At 42.5% G+C, this 23,651-nt stretch overlaps 2 protein-coding genes across 2 annotated transcripts in view; both read right to left on the bottom strand.

Annotated features, from left to right (window-relative positions):
• Positions 1 to 6,561: 6,561 nt before the first annotated feature.
• Positions 6,562 to 11,466, bottom strand: SLC35D3 (solute carrier family 35 member D3). The gene is made up of 2 exons (XM_014879034.2): positions 11,031 to 11,466; positions 6,562 to 10,130 (listed from the first exon to the last, which is right to left on the bottom strand). Exons 1-2 carry the CDS (start codon positions 11,464 to 11,466, stop codon positions 9,301 to 9,303), a joined length of 1,266 nt encoding a protein of 421 aa, XP_014734520.1. The 3' UTR covers positions 6,562 to 9,300.
• Positions 11,467 to 14,683: 3,217 nt separating this feature from the next.
• The window catches only part of PEX7 (peroxisomal biogenesis factor 7), a 42,506-nt gene continuing 33,538 nt past the window's right edge, over positions 14,684 to 23,651 (bottom strand). Inside the window, exon 10 of the mRNA XM_014879080.2 lies at positions 14,684 to 17,351. Within this exon, the coding sequence (XP_014734566.1) occupies positions 17,283 to 17,351 (69 nt within the window). The 3' untranslated portion in view covers positions 14,684 to 17,282. The remainder of the gene's footprint in view (positions 17,352 to 23,651) is intronic.

Below are 23,651 nucleotides of genomic sequence, written 5' to 3'. Positions count from 1 at the left end.
CAGGAGAGATGCATATAGATCATGAGAGACCTATTTGTCCTGAAACAGCTTTTTGCCAATCAATTTCATTGGCATTATGGGACTATGTCTGTGTAGCAGAAGCTAGCCAGCTCTTTGTTTGTTTTGAAGCACATTGATCTCACCAAATATACCGAATTAACCCACAGTTTAAAATCAATGGATGAAACCCCCAAATACTCATGCATCCTCTTACAAAAGTGAATGACAGCAAAATTTCAGAGGGAGTGCAATTCTATTTACAGTTGAAAAGATCCCACCAATGAAAAACGTGGCTATAGTTCAAGTCTAGTGGATTTTACTTAAACACAGACACCAGCCCCGGAACACAGCAGCTCCTGTCACAACTGGTGTAACAAAAATGCCAACTTTGGTGGATTGTCTAATCTTTATCTCACATATAAGATAGACCAAAAGTGAATGGAGTAGTTCATCTAAGTCTTCACCTTTAAGAAAGAAAAGTTAGCAGAAAAAAAATTACTTAGTTAACCTGAAGGCTGTGGTAAAAAAAAATCTACACTTCTGACTTTTTTTTCTCCTAGCAATACTGTAATGTGAATGCCAATTGAGGCATTGTCACAAAAAAAAAAAATATGGGTGGGGACACATTTGCTCCTGAAAGAAAACAGGAAGCAAATGAAATGGTTGTGAAGTTTTAAATTTTATCTGGGTACAGAAAGACAAAACAAGGCAGCAGATGTATTTACTTCCAGACGCAAAGATTCCTGCATGCATTGGATTTCTCCAGCCTTGAAAGTACTGTGAGGCACTGGGATGCCTATGGCTTAGACCCTGGTGGTTTCTGCTTACAGGCTCCCTGCACCTGCATTTGGATCAGACAGTGGCATTGGATTTAAAAAAATCCAAATTATTTATGTCCTTCTTGTTACTACTCAAATGTTTATTCATTATTCTGATTGAAAAACACAGAATAACAGCACTGTAAGTCTTTGGAAATGCATCTGTGGGATTCTAGATTTTTGCTTCCTTTGGCCTTCCTTCTTCCTAAATAGTTTAAAATATTTTTATATTACTGCTCAAGCTTAGCATTTTAATTAAAATGAGAGCAGTTTTTTGCATGAATCTGCAAAATTGATCCTGTGTGTCTCTACTGGCAGTCACTCACTATCAGACTTCATGCACCCTAATGCTGGAAATGCACTTACCTAAATTAGATATCCCATTGCAGCAGAGCTCACCGATAGCGGGGCAGATCAGCGCTGCCTGCACCCGGAGAATCAGCTGGCTACTCCTTATCTTGCAGGAGATTGAATTTGTGACATTTTTTATTCTAAGGCTCAGATGTCAAGATGCCAGAATTGTTTGTCAAGTCAGCTTCAAGAATAATGGCAAATCCCTGACATTCTCAAATGGGTTTGAAGGTTTGCTGTAGCAAAGCTGCTTTACAGAGCTCGTTATTTATTACAGTCCTTACCTTTACATCTTCGTTTTCCCAGCCACTTCGAAGGCAATGAAAATAAGGCAGCCACCAACCTAATCCATTCCATACACTGAATGATTTTGCAAGCTCAGCAGGGGTTGTATTGCCTGCAGGAACTCTCTTCTGAAATAAATCTTTTCTTCTGTAAAAACTATTAGTGCATTTGCATATTTCCTTTCAGAAGCATAGAGGGAACTACGTCTGGGAAAAAAACGTAATAAAGGAAGAATTTTGCTGCAGTAATAGCCTATCTGAACTGCACAGGTAAAATTTTGCTGTTTCTTTCTCTCACCATGATACCACTTTGCAGCTGAGCTGATCTGTTAACCTGCATGGGGAGGGACAGAGTTGTCATGTACCAGCTCCCTGTAAGGATTTTTGGAAAAGGGGCAAACCCACAGGAGATCGCTCACCCACACAGCTTTAGTATCCACAGTGACTCTCCAACAATCCCTGCAGTCACGGCTCGGTGTGTTCGAGGGTGCCAGCATGGCCCCAGCAGCTGGTGGCCCTTCCCTGGTGCTACACAGTGCCATGGAATGCACCAAATCCACAGAAACTCCTTTCTCCTTGCAGCAGCTGCTTTTACCATCAGCTGTATTGCCACAGCAATGTCATTAAATAGATTTGAGGAACTCTTTCTCTGGCTTTGCATTTCTGGAATTCTGAGTGTTAGCTTCTCAAGCACAGATCTCTGCTTAGTGGGATAGAAAATAATCCTAAAACTATCTTCTAACACTCTCCTTGGCTTGTGGGAACAAGCTCCTTGGGAAGTGGAACACCAGACCCTAGTGAGCCCCTAATGCAGCAAAATGCTTTCACTGAGGCTCATGGCCTACTGAATGAAGGTTTGATCAAGGCACAAAATGCAAAAATGTTTTAGTGCAAGGAATGAGAGAATTCCTGACAGCAAGTGGGAAGGGTTGTGGTGACTGCTCTATATTGCCACCTAGGAATCCGTGTTCCCATGACAGCCTGAGTCTTCAAAGTTTGCCAATTTATCTGCCAACACATCGGATTTATACAAAACACAGAAAGGAGCCCCACTAAAAAATAATCTCCGTTTTCACACCATACTTTAAATGCAGAGATGCAGCAAAGCCTTCTTGGCTGGGAAGGTCTTACTCACAGTGCTTTTCATGGTGACTATGAATCTGCATGAATCTGTAATAAAACTCAAGTACAGAACAATGTGTCCTTATTTTTGACCCTGAAAGTGGCATCTGACATTTTTTGGCTGCTGGCCGCTGGTCTGTGCCAGGCACAGGACCCTGGGTGTTGTGCCCTACCTGGCCAGCGACAGGGAGACAGGCAGAGGTGAAGTTTTCAGAAGAAAAGTAAAGAATGGTTCCGGATCAACACTAAAGCTTTGTCAAGACCAAAATTTGCAGATTTTGAGGAAAGGCACTGCAGTAGAGAAAGCTGGAGAAAGCCAAATGTTGGGTAGCAAATAACCCAAACTCCATCTACAAAATCTTTCATTGGAAAGGCAGCTCTGGCTGTCATTTCCATCCTCTACATCAGTTAGCTATTGCTTAGCTTCTTTCCTGAACTGTGGCATTGAATATTTGGAGCAGCTATAAAAGACGTTTATGAATATACAAGCATATTTAATCACTGTTAAGTAGATTCCCCAGAGATGAAAATGAAGTGTGCTGCTTGTGTTGGATGACAGAGCTGGTTGCAGCATGAATCAAATTGTACTGGTCTTATCAAGCCACTGCAACATCCAGGTGTTGGATGAGGAGTTCAGCACTCAGAAGGTACCCCAGGATATGAGCAGGTATTACAGATGATTCTGCTCATTCATAACATCTATTACAGAAAAGAAAAGAAAAAGATTGAGCAATTTGCAAAGTCCAAACCTGTCTCAGAAATCCTGGGAATGTGCTGCTGGCTTGGCAGTGATTCTTCTCTGAAGAGAAGCTCTTCACAGAGGCCTGCATCCCAGCTTACCTAAGTCAAGCAATTTCTTCCATGGTGCCAGGCAAATGTTCCCCAGTCTCTTTTCTTTTGGAAATTGTAAATCCCAGGGCCAAAACTGTGTGGCTGTGCACTCAGTTGCGCTGTGTATTGTGTGCATCAGCCTTCTGATATTCAATGACAATCAGACTCAGTGGCCTCCCAGCCACTATGCTTAAGGAAATGTAATTTTTTTCCTATAAAATTGTGATAAGGAAATATTTAGCTGTTTTTTGTATGTTTGTAATGACATATGTTGTTGTACATTTTATCTGTGCTACTGAATATTCACTCCCTGAGGAAGACGCATTGACAAAGTGAACTTCTCTGCCCTTCAGATCCCAAGTTAGCTCGTGGTTTGAAAAACAGAAGGGAAAATCCATATTCTACATTTAAACCAGGTGTACATGGTTTGGAAGTAGACTAACCATAAGGACAAATCTGCAAAGATACTCTGAAAACATGCACTTAACAGAATTAGGACAATTCAAGACATGAGGAGTTAATGGTGATATACACCGCAGCCTTTAGTTGTTTTTATCTACTGATGCTACTGATCATTATTTACAGCAGTTGGTAAACCTGACTGGTTTACTATTATGGCCAGTTCCAACTCATTATTCTCTCTCATTTTACCCCCATGTCAGGTTAGAAATGGTCTATGACTTTAGAAGTTATTGCTCTTCATCAGAGCAATCCTGAATTCTGTAAAATAATTGTTGGCATCTTCTTGTATTGTCAGGAACAAAATCAATAGCACCTAATAAAAGAAGTACTGTAATTCTGAGAACAGAGCTGATGTTGCTTTTACTTGATAAAAGACAAACTTATTAACAAGATTAATGTACCCAGAGCAAAATTTCTTACAATTGTCCAGCAAAATAAAAGATCACAGAACCACAAAGAATAGATCCAGCCATCTTTCCCCCAGCCAGCTCATTCACTCTGCCTCTCTCCTTCATGTGCACTGCTCTTCCTGAGCCCAAATTCAAGTGCATTCAGTGCAGATTCACCTCACTCTTTGGCCATTGGTTTCCAATGCTGTCCCTTTTTTTTCATTCAAGAACAGTTTTCTTTTCTGTAAACTATCGGATATTCCCCATCCATCCTCATTTGCAGCCCACATATTTTCCCCATCCATCTTTATCCCCTCCCATGTACCTCTTTGAGCATTGTTTTCATGATCTCTACCTGGGTTTTCATCTCAGGCTGCCTCTCTTCTATTCAAATACAATATCCAGCACTGAAGTGTGACTGGCTTTCTTAAGTCTCAACCTATAAAAAACCCTGAGTCTGGCTCAATAGCAGGTTTGTAGCCTTAAAATGCTGTTCCTATGAAAAGACCTCCTGGTTCTGTGTGTATGATAAATCTCCCCAGGGGCAGGCAGAGCCGCGTTTCAGTGCTGGCTGTCTGGCAGAGTGAGTGCCCTGGCTCCGGAGCCTGTCCGTGCACAGCCCAGCTCCACAGGACACTGGTACACAGCCCGGGCACAGCTCCACGAGGAGCTGGGACACAGCCAGGGCTCAGCTATATAGGGATCTGGGATGCAGGGAGCTGGTGGGCACAAACATGCACAAAGGTAGGAAGAAGCAATCTGGACATACAAGATCCTGCTGGTCCATCCCTTTCCCTGCCCTTCTGGAAAAAAAACAAACTAGCAGAAGCCTCTGTGGCAAGTCCTCCATCACTTGCAGAGATTTTCAGGATGGACACTGGAAAAAAGATTTGGGAGATACAGCAGCGACAAAGGATGAGAAAAGAGGGCATGTGCATGCTCATCAATTCCTGACAGGAACGGGGCTGAAGTGAGAAGCTTCCTGACGACCTTCAACAAGCAATTGAAGCATGAATATGGCAGCTAATTGAGAGCAGCGTTGATTGCCCCCACTGCATTTAGAGACTCGTTAGAAAAACACAGAAGAAACCTCAAAGCAATAGTGAAGTTATACAGGACAGAGGCAGAGAGGTTTAAGGTGTTAACCCTTCACCGTGATAAGCAGCAAAATGCTCAAATGTTAATCTAGAGACCAGAGCTGAAGGGCTTGCACCTTTTTGCCTACTAAAGCCTTTGCAGCAAATAGGCATTTTTGCAGCAAACAGAATTACAAGAGGCTATTAAACACTGGCAATAAACGATCCCTGGATGAATACAAGGGTCTGGAGTGTTGGTTAGTAAACTGTAAAATTTCTTTCATTCTCAGATGGTTCTTTGCAGGTTGCTGCATATTTTCCATATGAAAGTGATGGCAAATACAAGATCTGTGATGTATGCAAATTTTTAGCTTATCCTTTAGAAATTTTAACTGTACCTGCCTCAAATAAACTGTCCTCTCTTTAATTTCTTAGAGACAAGAATGCATTTCAAAAAAGACAGCCAGTCTGGCTTTTGTTGTCCTGTTGCATGCGTATTTGTGTGCGTGCATGCGCGCGTACGTGCACGTCTAGGAGTGCTACAGCAGGTGTTACTCAAGGATGTGATGACACTGAAATTCCTGTTTATTCTCAAAGCAGTCATTGTCCATCAGGTTCATTTATTATCTAACAAGAAGGATGGTTTCCTTCTCTAAATTAACCTGCAGGCACATTTGTGTGGAGCGCTAAGTTGAATTCGGCAATAAACACCGACCACAGCCTGGTCTGGCACAACCCGGTTTCAGCCACGGGAGTAATATGTACCTTTCATCCGAAGCAAACAGGTAGCAATTAATGCTTAAGTCATCTCCTAGAGTTGCTATGCGACATATAGATGGCAATACAAATACTTAGTATTGTAAAATGAAATTAATATTACGCCCTTTAATAATGCAGTCATTTTATAATAGAACTACTATTAATGAGCATCATCTTACTTTTATTAATTCTAGAGTTATAACGGTTACACCAGTGACATTAAATCATCTTGAATATGCAAATAAAAAAATCACCGCTGAGAACCACAGAAATTCTGAGCCGTCCTGAGGCCCCAGAACTTCAGAATCCTGTGGTCCTTTGTCCGTCCTTAGTCCCTCTGTCCATGACAGTATTTATAGCGTGTGGTCACATGTTGAGGAAACTTGGATGGTATAAAGGCACAAGAATAACTATAAATTAAGCAAAAAATGAGCACCCTGGAGTAGCAACAATAAGAAAACCAGAAGGCTTTTGGAAAGCAGTACATTTTATTCCCACATCTCATTCTGCAGTCTTCCACTGATGCTAGTAAAATACCTCAGCACGAGGCAGTATTTCTATTTTGTTGTGCAACAGTGTCTGTTACTGAAAAAACTGGATTGAATTTGCCCAATTCCCATTTTAATTTAGGGAATTTACAGGTAAAAACAGAATACAACATTATCACATTTCGACTATACATGCAAATGTACAACATTGTAACAGCAGCTTTTATGATAGTCAAAAGTGTTTGAATTTCCACAGATTTCTACTAATAATTTAACAACAGTAAGTGTCAAAACATTTAACTCACCAGGAAAAAGTCCTGATACAAGAGTCTAGGGGGAGAGCCTCCTACAGCACATGTCAAATATAGTGTGAGCACTACGGGCTCTAAGACTGGCTTCCAGGTGGTAAGAAGTTCCACTTTTTTTGTGGACATAAAACACTGAGCACAGTGAGGATAGACCGAAATTGTGGGTTTCTGTCCAGCCATCTGTATGATTACAATGCAGTTCAATATCACAATGAGTTCAGTAATACAGCAACTATAAGTCATAGGCACAAACTTCTTTAGGATGCATTTGAAAAACTAACAAAAGCCCTATTATATTAGCCTAGAAACAATAAATCGTAGTTTTATTGAAAAGATCCCATATGGAGCTTGAACAGAAGGTAAACGTATTTTGGCATACAGCCAGTACATCTTACACACAAGCTATACATAACATGTGATGTACAGAGCTCTGTGCCCTGTCCCCCAGCTCACCAGCTACAGGCTCTTAGCATAAATGTCCTTTTAGCCATCTCTTTCAAAATTCATGGATGATACCAGCTCAGCCAACTTGTGCAATCATTCTGAAAACACACTGCCACAGCACCTAATGTTTCTGCCTGTATTTATTGACAAGAACCTAAAGCTCCCCCGGAGAGCAGTTTTGCAAATACTCCCCGCTGGGCAAATTGCTCACTTCAGACTGAACACGCTGTGAGGCTAATGCTGCCTGCTTGGCTGGAGAGAGCACAGGGCTAGGCACTGCTTAATTAGGGCTGTGGGAATGACTGATTTTCAGTTCAGTGGCTTAATAGATAATAATAAATAATTATTAACAACAACAATAACAATATAAAAAACAACAACAACAAACTTGGTTCATTTTTTCAGAAAATGATAACAGCTTGTTTCAGTCTGTTGTCAAGGGGGCCCCAATGGCTGCAGCACCCTTTTGGGGTGAGAAATACCCACAGTCAAATCTTTTCTCTGTCTCGTCTCAGCAGACCTAAATACTCCCTATCTACCTACCAAAAGGATATCTTCAGGCAAAGAAACCCTCAAACATTTGTTTCCACAGTCTTTCTAGTTAAACAGATGTGGAACAAAATAATACTAGCATATTCAGCAGGGGTCTCGCTGGAATGCCTGCTTCCCGCTTCCTACATGAGCGCTTGAGTGTCCAAGGGGAGAGGCAGCTCTGCTCCTCACAGCCCACGGGGACAGGGACAGTCTGGGCACTGAGGAGCTGCTTCCACCAAAGCCGTGCATGTCCTCATGCTGAACACACTGAGCATCCCGCTCCCCAAGCACTCAGCCATGGGATCTGCCGGAGCACCGGGCAGCTCCTGCTGCCTGCCCACACTCTGTTCCACTGGACAGCACAGCACAGGGACAGCAAGGGTGGTTACCACAAAGCCACGTACCAGCATGTGGCCAGGATGTTGCAGAACTGTCCTGCAAAAGCACCCCTGGGAACTTCAGAGTTGGTGTCCCCAGGTCTGCTCTCAGCCTCTGCTTATGAGAGAATGAATGGAGAGGACACCTGGGTTCCAGGCCAGGCTCTGATTCATCCGACTTAAGGTTACAAGGAGGAATAACACAAGGCACGCACTTTCTCCCTAAATTTTCATAGCCCTCCCAAATCCAGTCAATACATATGAACATTTCTAAGCTCTTTTATTTGAGTCAAGCTAATATTCCAAATGCTGCCTGTAGTTAAAGCTCATAGATAAACATCCTTCTTTTGCCAATCAAAGCTTCCCAGAAGCTCAGACCTGCTTCTGCTTTCATGTACACCACCACAAGACTAAAGTATTTCTACTGAAGACACAAAGCAGCCAATGTAAACCAGGTCCAAGGCTCAGCCTGGAGGGCTTCAATTCATCAGATAAAAAAGTGATTTTACACCAATATAACTGAAGTGGCACAACCTCTAGCTCTCTTGCAACTGTATTGACACAGAGGAGCACAAAAAAGTACAGTTAATATGAGTTTATATTGTAGGAATTAGTTATGTAGAGTACCTATAACTGGATGGATACAGACACAGAAGCACATTGAAAGAGCCTCCACACGTGTTAAAATCACTAGGCTCCAGACACAACCTAAGGTATAGGCCACTGCTGTGTAACTGGCACTGCCAAGTATCTCAATGGCACTGATGTCCCTCATAATCCCAGCTGCTGGGCAAGCACCCGGTGACTTCCCTTTACCCAGCTCTCTCTGTGTCTGCAGCAGAGTGTCAGCACCTTAGCTGAGGTGGGTCTGAAGTGACATACTGAAAGCAAGACCAAAGCATGAGCAAACTATGACCTTTTGTTTTTTGACAATGAGGTAAAGTCATCCTGAATGATTTGGATTTTTAAGCATTGATGTGGAAATGTATGCTCTGCCTTCCCCCTATTCAGAAAACCAGGTGTCTGTCCTTAAGCAATAGGTTTTCAAATCTGCTTTTTAAGGGTTTGGTAGCTCTTCATTTTCTATCAAATAATCCTTCTTTATATAATTAGCACCCCTCACCAACCTCCATACTCCAAGATAGGCTTCTTTCAGTGAGCTTCTGTTCGCTTCTTGTGTGATGGTGGATTTTCCCTGAACCACAAGTGCCTTGGCTGATTTCTCAGTGACGTCCTTCTCTTCCTCTCCAATCTGTCTCTGCCCTGTGGATGATCCTTCCACTGCTGCTTCCTCAGCCCCCTTCCCCTGGGAAATTGTCTCCATGGCAAAGAGAGCTTGGTCTCCAGCCTGTCTTTTCCCCTCCTCTTCTCTAGCTTCTTTCTCCAGGTCCTCATAGTTGCTCTGCCGCCTGGTCTCAACGTACTTGGCCACGCAGTAAATGACAGACCCCAAAGTGTTGACCACAACACCAGCTATAAATAACTTTGTGGGCTCCACATCATTGAATGCCACCATGCCTACCGTGATGGTGGCTATGCTCTTCACCACCCCTACAAAGCTGGTGGTCACAGCCGAGTTAATGTAAGTGCAGTGAAGGGTGGTAAAGTTCATGGCACAGCTAATCAGGACACAAGCAATAAAGATGCATACCATGGCAGGGTCCTTCCACCCCGGGAAGGACCAGACGTTGATGGAATCCATGCTGGCAAAGGAGCAGATGATGAGGAAAGGGGTGGCCGAAACAGCAATGGCATACTGAGCTGTCAGGGGTCCGTATTCACTATCTACACTGGTTTTCTGAATGAGCACCAGGTAGGCAGCATGTATCAGCACGGCCAGCACACCTGTCACATAGCCCATAGCATCCCCAGTCAGGTCACCAGCTCCTGTCACAGAGGCACAGAGAGAAACAAGCATAGGAGTTGCACGAGAGACAGAAAGAGAGCACTGTTTTCGACTAGAGAGATATTTAGGGAACAGGCATCACTGCACTTTCTATAACCCCTAGGATTTGTCATGCTTGTCCCAAGTCTTGCCTCCCAACAAATCTCTTACCCATTTTTTTAAGCTGCAAACATACTGAGTGTTTTTCATCCCTCCTCTAAATCTCACAGCCAAAATCAGATTGCCTTCTCCTTTTTTTAAGACACTGTGCAAGATTTGTAGCTGAAACTGCACACGCACTCACACAGAGCAACCCTGAGCTTCATTTTGCCAGCACAGACACATGCCAGCAGCTCTGGCTGGCTGGGCTGCCGGCCCTCCAACCCACTGGTCATTCTGCACCCTCTAGCAATGGAGCTCTGTGGGATGCCTGAAGCAGCAGCCTCCCTCCCGAGCCCCCTGTCAGCCTTTTTGCAAATTAAATCACACACTGTGCATGTGCTCTGTAGTCTGGGGCATAAGGGCATATGTCTTCCCTCCATAAGGTTTCACCCTCCCTAGTAGGGCTGCAATAAGGTTGCACTTACTCCCACAGGTTTACACCGACCCCCGTAAGGATGCACCTATCTCCAAAAGGTTGTACCGAGCCCTACGAGAACGTACCAATCTCAGCGGGGCTGCATCCACCCCTGCAGGGCTGCACCTGCCTGCGTGGGGCCGCAGCTGTCCCCCAGGACTGCACGTCCCCCGTATCCTCTCATCTTTCTCCCGGGGCTGGCGCTGCCCCCCTGGTCCCGCGCCCGAAGCCCAGATGGAGCGGCTACCGCAGCGGCCGCTTGTCCCGTCCCGTCCCGTCCCGTCCCGTCCCGTCCCGTCCCCTCGGTGCGGTCGCGGTCGCTCACCGGCCAGCGCGGCGCCGCAGGTGGTGATGAGGACGGCGACGAGGACGCCGGGCGAGGGCATGCCGTCGCGGAGCACCAGGGCGCCGGTGACCAGCGTGACGAGGGGCAGGCAGCGCTTGAAGACGACGTACATGGGGAGGCTGAGGCCGCGCAGCGACCAGAGGGTGAGGGTGGACTGCAGGGTGGCCAGGGCGGCCACGGCGGCGAAGGGGCGCGCCAGGCGGGGCCCGAAGGGCGGCAGCGCCGCCAGCCCCCGCCGCCGCAGCGCCTCCAGCCCCAGCGCCGCCGCCGCGCTGCTGAGGCACTGCAGCAGCGTCAGGAAGGCGAAGTGGTAGCGGGCCAGCAGGAACTTCAGCAGGATGTTCAGCGAGCCCGAGCACAGCCCGTGCGCCACCGCCACCGCGACGCCCCGCGCCCGGCCCCGCCACCGGAGCATCCTGCCCGCGCCCGGCCCCGCCGCCGGGGTCCCCGGCTCTGCCGCCCGCCCGGCCACCCGCCGCGGCGGCGGCGGCGCGGGGGGACGGGGACGAGCGGAGGCAGGGGGCGGGAGGAGGCAGGACGCGCTCCCGGCAGGGCAGCCACCGCCCCCGACGTGTCCCCCCCGCGCCGCCCCCAGCGTGTCTCCCCTCCTATCCGCGTCCCCTCCCCGCCCCCGGTGTGTCCCCACGCCATCCCCAGTGTGTCTGCGTCGCCCGTGTCGGTGTCCCCCATCCCGCCGCCCCCCGTGTTTCCAGGTTCGCCCCGCGGTGTCCCCCGGAGCACTCCCGGCTGAGCGGGGATGGGAAGGCTCCCCTCTATCCACAAGCCCTCCCGACCCTCTGGGGTGCAGCAGGACGGGCAGCGGGAGCGGGCACCGAGGTGCTTTCCGCGCGGGGGAAAGCCGCGGGGCCCCCGCAGCTCCGCAGCCGAGAGCCACCCGCCCGAAAATAACGTGGAACAGCCATGGGACACCCCACGTCTCCCGCAGCAGGGAGATCAGTGCAGTTCCGCGCGTTCCCAAGCAGTTAGCACAGCTTCTCCTACTCGCCAGAAGTATACGACCTCCCGGGAAAAAGCATCTGTCGAGCCGGCCGGCAGCAATCCTCCTGCTGCCCCCCTGCTTCCTCGGCTTATCCCAGGGAGCGCCTTCTCGGGTACGAGCGGCAGAGACGAGAACGCTGCTAAGAAAAGCAGGGAGAACCGGGTTCTAGAGGAGGGAATCGCCTTGAGAAGTCCCCAAAAACTGGTGACACACAGCTTTCAAAAGTGATGTTTTAAATCCTGGTAAAGCTTAAATAAGCTGATCGCTTCTCTCGACTTTCCACGGGAAAGTTTTAACAGGAGATGGCAATAGACCATATCAACTCTAAGGAAAAGGCAAAGCAAAAGCAGTTCTCTCGGGCAGCCAGTCCTCTCTACCAGTCTCCTGCGGTGTCAGGCAACACAAGGAAAGGAAAAACTATCCTTCTATTCCGAGCTGCCTTATAATGTCGAGCCTTCTTTTAACATCTTCCATCGATTTCTTTCACCAGGACAGGCAGGATAAAGGAGACAGGTCAAGGTTTATAAAATGAAACGAGATAAGCATTAAAAATGAGTGTCTGAAGATGAAAACTGGTAATGCAGGAAAAGAAAAAAAGAAACCATAGGTACTGGAGACCAAGTCTGGTTTCAAAACACACTGGAGAAATGTGCCAATACATTTACATCAGCCTCTATTTGGACTCACCCCAAGTCCACATGCAACACAATTTAAAGGAAAGTGTGGATCACCTTGACAGTGTTTGCATATGAGAGAAAAAAAAACAACTCCTGCCAAGTAAGAGCAGATGGAAAAAAATCAGATTGTGCTTTCTGGAAATACAGTAGTAATTTGGACTACGCCTGAGTGTATCCTCTGGCAGAAACTATTTTGTCACCTCACCAGTGAAATTATCACTAGAGAAGTGAATCTCTGACAGTGCAGAGTATCAGGCAGCAAAACTGCTTTGGGGGCTAAATATTTCCTTGACTGAAACAGAAAAACAAATGCATCAGAAACAAAAATTTTAATACACTATTTCACTTGTAAGGAAGGTAGAATGATCATCCTAGTCCAACTGCCTGACCAGAAATTAAATCATGTTGTTAAGGGCATTCTCCAAATGCCTCTTGAACACTGACAAGCTTGGGACATCGACCACCTCTCTGGGAAGCCTGTCCCAGTGTTTGAATGCCTATTTAGTAAAGAAATGCTTCTGAATGTCTAAACCTCCTCTGGTGCACCTTTAAACCATTCCCATGCATCTTATCACTTGAGTCCCAGGAGGAAGAGATCAGCACTTTTCTATCCACTTGCCCTCCTTGGGCATCATCAGAAAGTGCTGATGCTTCCCCTCCATCTCCTTTGCTCTGAACTAGACAAGCCCAAAGCCCTCAGCCTCTCCTCACAGGACATGCCTTCCACCATCTTTGAGCGACGCTTCTGGATGCATTCAAGGACCTTCACATCTTTCTTAAATTGTGGGGCCCAGAACTGAATGGAGAACTCAAGGAGAGGCTGCACCAATACTCAATTTGGAAAGTAAGTGTTCAAGGACCAAATCCTATCTTTCAGAACTCACCTGTGCTGTAAGGGTAGCTTCTCTTGCAACATCTCTCATGGTACTCCCCATTTCAATATAGTCTATAGACAGGAAAGGAAGGTGGAGGGGAAGCTGTTGTCCCTTGCCAAGCCACCCCTTTCTCAACATGGATTGAGGCCAGGTTCAGTACTAGTCTCCCACTGCCTCTCCACTACTCCAGAGTCACAAAAAGTGTTCTGCTCTTCACTGGGGAGGTAATGAATAAAGCAACAGGGAGACATCATCAGAGGTGACACTGCAGTGAAGGAACTTCCCCCACACTGGCTGTTCATATGTCCAGAGGGAACAGTGGCTGCTCAGTTCATACCTTGACTCTGCTAAAGAGTTTTGACCTGGCAGTGGGGCAGATCATAGCAAAAAATGGCTCTGTGGCTCCTTATCCTAATGAGATGATTATGATACCTTAACTGTCATCCTTTAAAGGAAATTATGCTCAGTTCTGCATTTCACCTAGCTACTAGACACAGGTGAGAGGAAAATAAAACCTGCAGTAAATTGGTGTCTTCCTAAGGGCGTAGATTTTTTTATAATTGCTCCTTGGATGAAAATGGTAAAGATCTCTATAAAATGTCTAATGGAAAATTTGCTTTAATTGGAATGTAATGCAACCATGAGGTCTATCAGGGAAGAATTGTGTAGAGTTGTATTCATTCCCCATCCCATGACCCTGAGCACAGCTGAGCAGTACTACTGAAAGGCACAGTACACCCTGCTTATGCAGCAGAATTTGAGGTCAGCACTGTACTTGGCTAGAAGAAAGAGATCCCCCTCATCACTGACACATACTCTGCACAAGCAGACACAAAGAATAATTTAAAATAGCTTTCCTGTATGAAAATGAAGATCTGATGGGACACACAGCTAGGAAAAGTTGCATAAAGTATGGTCTCTACTGTACAGGGGAAAAATGTGACCATCACCCAGTATTCACACATGAAATAAACCAAGATTATGATACTCTTCTTAGAAGATACTCTCAGTATCTTTTACTGCATTTACTTTTTGAACATTTCTTAATTGAGGAAGTGAACACAAGAGTATAGCCAAAGATACTGTGTGCAATTAATTTAATAGCATTCTAGAACAACAAATCCATGCCTTTAGAACTTGATTAATCAATATGTTTCTTGAACCAAAGTGAAACCCAGACTTAAATAAAACAAAACCTTTCACAGGAGCAAGTTTGAAAGTAGAACACATTACATCTTTTAGACTGTTGTTGTTAACTGTTTCAGTAAATGAAAAAAAAGATTGGAAGCTAGTATTTTGGTCATAAAATATGAAGTATCTCTTCAAAACAACTATAGCAAATATTCCCTGAGAATTAAGAATCAGCAACAACTATTGCCAAATTGCTTTTCCGTTACAGTGCAGAAATGTTACAGCACATTCTCACCATTCAAAGATCACACAGGAAGATTAAAGGCCACAGTTTTTATTTACTATGTGCATCTTCTGGATGTGCTCATCTTTCAAGAAAATTAAATCCGGATCCAGCAACCCTCAGCACTGAAGCTAACCAGAACACGAGGGGAGAGAAGGCAGTTGAGGAAATATTTAATCCATGTGCTGAGTGTGCATGTTCAGAATTTCTAATTCTTCCCCCTGCGCTAGGTTTTCTAAATTTTCCTTTCCAACTGATAAGCTATGGCAGCATTTTGGAATAACCACTCTCTCTGTCCTCCCAGAAACGTGCATATAAAATACACACCTGTCACCAAAATGTTCCACTCAGACAAGCAACTTGTAATCAAAGCAGAAAAGGGAGATAAAACAGAAGAGTGGAGGAACTATTGAAGTTGAAATAATCAATTTTAATGCCTAAAATTAGATTTTATGGCCCATGGTACTGCTGAAAGCTGTATGCAGCACAGCTTTATTTTGCATTATTCCTCAGCACACAGAATTAAAGTGCAGTAAATGTTTGGGATTTGGTACAGCACACTGTCATAAAAAAAGATAAAATCTATTTTTTTTGTTATTAATTCAGCTCAAAAAGATGTCAGTCTGGGAGTAGTTTGCATTTGACCAAGAAAAATACAAGATCCAACTGGGATCCAAATTATCATGTTGCAGAAGCAAGTTTCTTCCCGTCCAACCCTATATACCACATCATTATATGCACGTCTCCCTGTGGCTACCGTTTAGTTCCCTGGCGCTTTCGCCAAGATAGATAGAACAATCATTCTTTCCTTGCAACTTGCAGGTCTTAGCTCAGCTGAATTCTTTCCTCCATGGCTTCAAAGCATCCAGCAGATCTGGCAGCGTCTGCTATTGGTTGATCTATGAGTGCTGCAACCCAGAAGCGTAGAGCATTTATTAACAGCACACTATGAAAACCTGACCAGAGATCTGCAAAGACCCAACCTGCAAGGAGTCTTTTGGTGGTAGTGGCAGTTGAGATGGGCTAACAGCAGAAAGGAGACAGTTTTAAGAAGGTAAAAAAAATAGCTAGCAGGAAACCAGGAGAGAAGGCTAACATACACCAATGAGTGCTGCAGTACTATCACAGTTTGATCCTAAAACACTACTCAGAGGTGTTTGGAGAAACATAACGTCTGAACATCTCTACTTGCCCCAGAAAACTTAGATGGAAGTACTAGCATGTGGGCTGAGGGGTCAAACTGAGAATGCAAAGTGTTCAACATACCTAGAACATGTTGTGCATATTGTAGTGACTGCAACAGTTTGGCTATGCTGGATCTGCTATGCTTATGTCATGCAATTAATCTGCATGTATATAGGTCAACTGGTCTGGACATCAGTTCTCACTTTGGCCAGGACATCAGAGGTTCAGAAACACTGGATATATGGCCACATCTCTCTTCTATTTCTTGGAAAAACTTTCTAAGTGAAAATAGAAGACAAGTCTAATAGAAGAGATGGTTGCCCTATCTCTAAATCTTGAGGATTGTGATCCAATTAGTTTTGTATGTATTTCATTTTTTCATAACCATTTTCTCTATTATCAGAGCATCCTTCTACATAACTTCATCAACAGTTTTATTCAAAGAGATCTAAAGGAAAAATATATGAAAATAATCTTTACCATCTTTGAGATGCTGCAATCAAAAAGGTCAAAGCAATCAGCTGGCTATAAACTATGACATTTACTGTCGATCAAGAGTAAATGCATCATATTGCAAAAGAAAATAATGCAACGTGACTCACAGCAAAACATAAATGTATCTGAGTGATACAAACTTCAGTTGACATTACAGTACTTTACAGTAAAAAGCCTTTATTTTATTTTATTTTCCTTTCCTTTCTCTTCCTTACTACAGTGACATCTCAACATACACTGCCAGTTACGTTTAATCTTTATAAGGAACAAGACGATTCAGGCCTCTGCTCTCATCGTTAGCCAGACAAATCACAAATTCGTGTTGGTGATTCAGCTCTGAAGACACCATTGATATCTGCTATGGCCACTCTTCAGCCACTGAGTAGCTGTGGAACATTTTTCTAGTTCAAGTACTACTGTACAGTAAACCAAGCCCTGAAATCTCCACATGTTCAAATGCACAACACTCCATTCAAGCAGTTTTACTTATAGACACTGAGATTAGTGACACTGTTGACGCTTTAGCACAAGTCTGGTTGTGGGGGAAGAGAGAAAGGTTCCTGGTGTGTCAGATCATCTTCTCTTCTAAACAGGAGCTGCCAGACATGATGGAGTATAGATCTTGACTAGTTCATCCCAAGCACAGTCGACCACCTACAAAGCAAACAAAATCTATTTAGATCCTTCACAAGTGTCATTTTTACAAAAAAACAGAGGGGACTTAATGCATATTGTGGATTTAATACCGGTTGGTACTCTGACTTAAAATGCTTCAAAATTACACAATAACTAAATTGGTTTTGGTTTAATTTTTTTTAAAACTTTAACTTTACTGAGAAACATGAAAATCAACAACCTCCTATTTTCCATACTCCCCACGAGGAAAGCAAGGAAACCTTTGGGTTTCAACTGATTGTTCCAAATAGGCAAAAGAATGTAACTGAAAATTAAATTAAAGAAAAACACACAAAAGTCCAGACCTGCCAAGTTTCTTCACTTCATAGAGTCTTAGGATCCTTTTACCATAATATCTAAACATTTCATGGCCAGATGTGAACAACCTTCTTATACTTGCAGATACAGAATCTGTTATAGAAGTTTTCTTAATATCTAGTGCTGAGGAATGGAAAACCAAAGAAGTTCAACAAAATTATACAGGAAGTTTCCTGAAGAATTAAACCAGAATTTCAGTCTCAGGATTGATATGAGATATGAGCTCACTGTCTATTGTCTATTGAGAAGACGAATGTGTATTTGCTGAGCATTGTGATTTGGAGGCCATGGTGCTGCTTCAAGCACTACCTAGACCCCCACTAGGCTGATAAGAAGTGGTGCCACAAGTGATAAAGGCATCTTATAAACACAGTGACTGATTCGAGTATAACTGCAACTCTTCTGAATTCAGCATCCCAAAGTTATTTAATAAATAACAAGATTCCAAGAAAAAAGACTACGAAATACTTTAGGTTTGAAAATTAATTGAAAATGCACTTTAGAGTGTGTAACAAAATGAAAGGACTAACCACACTGGCAGTTACTCAAGAAGATGACCTATCATATATATTCACAAAATATTGTAGGAGACAAGAACTAAGGCAAATAGAAGAAGAAAGAGTAGAGCTGAGAGAGAAAAAGCTGATGAGGTCCACAAATAAATGCCAGCAAATCTGGCTGAAACCATATTGCATTATCTTTACAATGTCATTTCCAGTTGGGATCACAAAAGATACAGTATTGGATCCTCTGAACAACAAGCTTCCTTCTGCTGCAGACTGCAATTCCTGTTCTCTTCTAGAGCCAGAATGAACAGCTGCACACTAAAAATTTGGAAATCCAACTACAGTATTTGATTTCAAACTATAATTAGCCCATTTTGTGTTTACTATACTGCACTATTATTCATTTTTATTGCTTCCTTAGCTGGTTCTACTTAGTTATTTGAAGTGCTTTCCATATACATCTAAATGGGTCAAAAAAACTCGTGACAATATGTCTGTCTATTCATATGACACAATAGAGCTTTCTGTAGCATAATGTTCTGCTGCATTGCAGTCTCTTAAATCATACCAAGAAGAAAATTTGAGTTTTCCACTAAATGCTGTGTAGAAGCTGGTAATCACATAAACTGCAGGTTTTATACTATTCTACACAGCTATAGATCAATGTTCTATAGGCAATATTTTCCATTTTTATAAAGAAACAAGAAACAAAAATAACATTTGGAAAAAATCCCATGGGAATTCCCACCTGTTATCAATGTAATTAGCATCCCTGAAATCTCCTTTGAACAAATACAGTTATAGAACCATTTAATCTAGCAACACTAAAAATAAACAGGGGATATTAAAAGAGTTTGAAAAGCGTCACTTGTCATAAGTTGCCCAACTCATTGACTTAATGATACCACATGAAAGGAGAAAACATAGCCAGGCAACAAGAGGAAAACAAAAGCTACAGTAAGTAACCATTAATCAAGTTCTCCTGTGCAGCAGGAAGTCTATAATGGAATACTGATACCAGAAATCTTGATGAAAATACACATGTGAAGTACATCAAACAGGTATCTATGGGACACTGGGACACTGCAGCATGGCAGAACATTAAAAAACAAAATGCCATTTCCATTTCTCCATACTTTCTTCAAAATAGAGCCAACAATGTCAGAGAAAGGGGGCAACTGTAAGCTAAGAGTGCAGCAGCCAGCATTCATTGATGGAAGAGTGCCATGTGTCCCTTTGCAGTAGCTCAGATATTGTCACTGCCTCAAATACAAACGACTAAGATGAAGCCTAAGATAAAGAGAAGACTTGTTCGTGCAGCAATTGCATCAGTTTACAAAATGTCTTCTCCTTGCATTTTGCCTTTCACCTTGTGACCTGTATACAGTGGTCTTATGACAGTTGTGTGCCTTTCCCCAGAAGAGAACTTGGGATATTGAATTTAAGTGCTTTAAAAGTATTTAGAAATGTCAGTTCTCATATGACATATGACCATTTTTAATACATACTTCAAAGTATTTTTTTAAAAATAAACCTAATGCTACTTTATTTAAATATTAAAAGAGGTAGAAATTTCATTGGGATGAAGGCCCATCCAGCACACCACAGTAAATAAATATAGCATACAAAAAGGGACAAGGTAAAGAAAATCCTCCTGTGGTGGGATAAAGATAAAGGAAAACTGAAAATGGACTCTCACTTTATTTGCACACCTGATAAAAGTCCCTGCCATTAGGAGCATGAACGGATGGAAGTTGTCTTCCTGTAAAAAATTCTGCTGTTCTGGGGACAAATTTTACTCTGAGATTCAAAAAAATCTCACTGATTTCACTTTTTAAAGGGTACATGGTGTTTTGTTGTTTTTGGTTTTTTTTCAAACTGACATGCCAGCAGAGCAGAGGACAGTTTGTTTCAGTTGCAAAGAACTGTAAAAATTGCAATATCCTTATAACATTGACTATTTTGCATGGCATATCTTGTATGTCATGCAACTTTCATTATCATACTCTTGTAACTATAGAATGCAATTTTACTATAGCAACTTTTAACTATTGAACTGCAGGGAAAAGCAGAATAATTAGTAAGCTTAACTGTAAAACAAGAATATTCTCTGTTGCACTGACTGGTAAAACTACATGAAGAAATAACACAAATAGAAGAAACATTCTAAGTCTGGTAATTTTCATTGTAACTAAAGCTACATGGAACAAAGGCAGTCTAACAAAATGATACTTATTAATTGTCTTTAATGCTCTTATTTCAGTAACAAAGTTGTGGTACCATCATATACACTAAAGGTACTATACTGTTATTACTGCAGAACAAATATGCCAATTTATCTGTCAGCAAAGATACAAAAACAAGTACAAAAATGGGAATCATTGTATTTCTCTTCAATCCAGAAAGCAATGCAACAAACAAAAAACTGCAATCATCACAGAAAGCTAATTGCTTGACTAGAAAATCATAGTTCAACTCAGCTAAAACAGCTATCCTGTATTTTATTGAAATGTTTATCCTTGTCCCAGAGTATAACAATATTTTCCAACATATGATTTAATACTGACATCCATTCATTTATCAGAGCCATTTCCATTGACTCACTAAGTGATTTACTCCTTTGACAGGCCCTCTGTTTCCTATTCATCACAATCATCTTGCCTTGCAATAGACTTAGACCTTTTCCAGCACCCGAAGGCAATCCATTCAGTCTAGTGCAATTACCTGCATGACATTCTGTCTCTTTACTGTTCAGAAGATGCAAGAGAACAAGAGAAAATCCCAAGTTAGCCACTAACTTTTTTATTCAGTACTTGAAGGCACAATAAATCTGCAAGCCCTAATCAAGATTAAATATTTTCAAAAGAACAACTAAAAAACTTAAGAGTTCAATTACCCTTCATGAAAGGGTTTAATCAGAACAAAGTACAGCCCTCTCTAGATTAATATCTCCAGAACTATCTTGGTGCCACTGAGTTTCCAGAGTGCTCATAATGAATCATATGATAATACATAAATGTGCCTGAAGAGAGACCCATTTCTCAGCTCCTCTCCATCCCATTTTCAAATGAGACATTTTTTTCTGCAGCAGAGTCAGCAAGAAAAAAATCAGCTCCTGACTCCCATTAGTTGTGTTTCCCTTCCTTAGTTTCTTATCTTCTGTGTCTTCTCAAACAGAATCTAATGGTCTATTTATATCATTATTACGTATTTTTGAGGGATCCAGAACATCCTCTAAGCTTGTGGGATGGAGATTAATTGAAGATAAAGCAAGCTATTAGGGTTGCTACTCATCAAATTATTTTCACAGGTGACCATTGAAACTAACTAGTCAAGTGCATAATGGATCAGGCATGAGTTTAAATTAATTCAATACCTATTTTTTTCTAAAATATCTGGACCACTATGGTGACCTGTTTGGTTAGCAGTTGCCAGAGTGAAGTGCATGATGCCAATCTTTACATGAGAGTGACATAGATGGGAGTTTCCAAATAAAACTTTTTCTTTTCAACGTGCAGTAACACCAGTATTTTTTAAATTTACTTTTGAAAAAACATACCTTGATTTAGTTATTATTTCCAGTAAAGACAAAATTAAACAAACCCTGGAGCAGAACTTCTTAGAAAGATACACATTCAACCTAGAGTTATCAGAAACAGATGCTTTAAATTCTGCTTAAAAATCCATTTCTTTCATTTCTTTCTTAAGGGAAAAAAAAGATAGAAGACTTGAGGGGCATTATTTTTCACATTGCAAAGATATGTCACAAAGAACAGATCTAAGAAGCTGAGACCTGTTTCATCACTTGCTCTGTTGCTCTGACATGGGCAATGGGAAGACGGTTTGGAAGTCATGCCTCACATTCCTAAATGCAAGTCTTCCAAGTGTGCTTTCATCAGTAAGTTGTAAAAGAAATGGAGATGTGAGTCGCAGGTTAGAAAAAAATCCTTGAAATCTCCAGAGATTTGGTAGCAATTCCTCTGTACTCTAAAAATGAGGAGAAAGACGTCGCCTCAGTCTTCTAAGAACTGGTTTAATTGGTAAGTCAATTTTAAGTTCTGTAGAAGGTACACTGGGACTGCAAAATGCCTTTCTATGCTGATACTGACCTTGGTGACCCCAAATGCAGTCAATTTACATCAGTGAAATTGTTTTCTGATGACCCTATCTGACCTTCAAATTCATCCTTCAGCTCAGAGTTAAGTTCAGTTCCTTCTTTTTGGGATACCATCACAAATAATCGTAAACCAAACAGCATTTCCAGTAACAGCTGCAAAATTCCGATGTCTTCCACCTAGTTTCACTAGTGCAATTCACTGTGACTTCTTGAACATTTACTGGTCATACAGGAAAGTAACAGAATCCATTACACTGAGTAAAAGATGGGGCTCACAGAAGTAGCAAGTATTTCTAAGTCATTACACCAAATAAAATGCATGAGCAACACATTTACTGAGTAAGAAAGTACCATCTCCCATCCCAGTACTTCAGTATCAAAACTGATTTTCCTCTCCAAACACTTGCAGCTTTTACAAAATTGTGATGCTTGACAGAAACTTTTCCAAACACTGAGACTTTAGCTGATAATGGCAAATAGTGACCATTACTCCTGAGTGCCTAGCTTTGACTTACACAATGAAAGTTTAATGTTCACAGTTTGGGAAAGACATACAATAAGCACCAGTAAGAAATATCTCCTTCTTTTAGCCCCTCCAACTCAGTAAGGTGTTCAGATTGGTTTAACACTTGCAGCTGGTGAAATTTGGTATTTTCTGGAAAAAATCCACTCTGAAATTAGGTAAGTAGGTTCTTTTCATCTCAAAGAATCCAAGAAATTGCATAACTTTAGCAGCATCTCTGAGAAGGACCATAAGGAGAGACTAAAACAAGTGTAATAATTATAGCAGTGGGACAGTCATAACAGCTGGGTGGAAGCCATCAGGTCCTTGGTAATTAAGTGTAAAAGACAAGAGCAAGCGATCAAAAGGAAAAAGCAGAGAATGTCTGTTTTTCTGTACATTTCCACAAGATGTAACTCCACTTTTATATGGAACAATCAACATTTCTGGGCCTCTTGAGCATCCACAATTAATTTAAATGAACAGCAAAATACATAGCCAAACAGCCTTACTAAAGACATCATCTGCATTTATATTTGGCTATACTGGTTAAGCCAACTTCCGCAGCCCCTCCTGTCCTTTCTGCTTCCTGTGTTGGCACAGCTAATGCAGCACACTGCAAAAGCTGCACAAAGAAAACAAGGAGCAGAACAAACCTGCACATCAAAACTTGACAATAATCAAAAATTTCCCCATAAGGCTGGACAAATTTAGAACTAGATTTCAAGTTACCTTCAGAGCATGCAGGTCAAGTGTATACAATTTGGCCATGGCCTCCCTCCAGCTAGTAAAAAAATGACAGCTTTACAATTTTAGTGATGCAGGATACCATCAAT

Source organism: Sturnus vulgaris, chromosome 3, assembly GCF_052056855.1.
Source record: "Sturnus vulgaris isolate bStuVul1 chromosome 3, bStuVul1.hap1, whole genome shotgun sequence".
Lineage (NCBI taxonomy): Eukaryota > Metazoa > Chordata > Aves > Passeriformes > Sturnidae > Sturnus > Sturnus vulgaris.
This window is presented reverse-complemented; position numbering and strand designations above follow the sequence as displayed.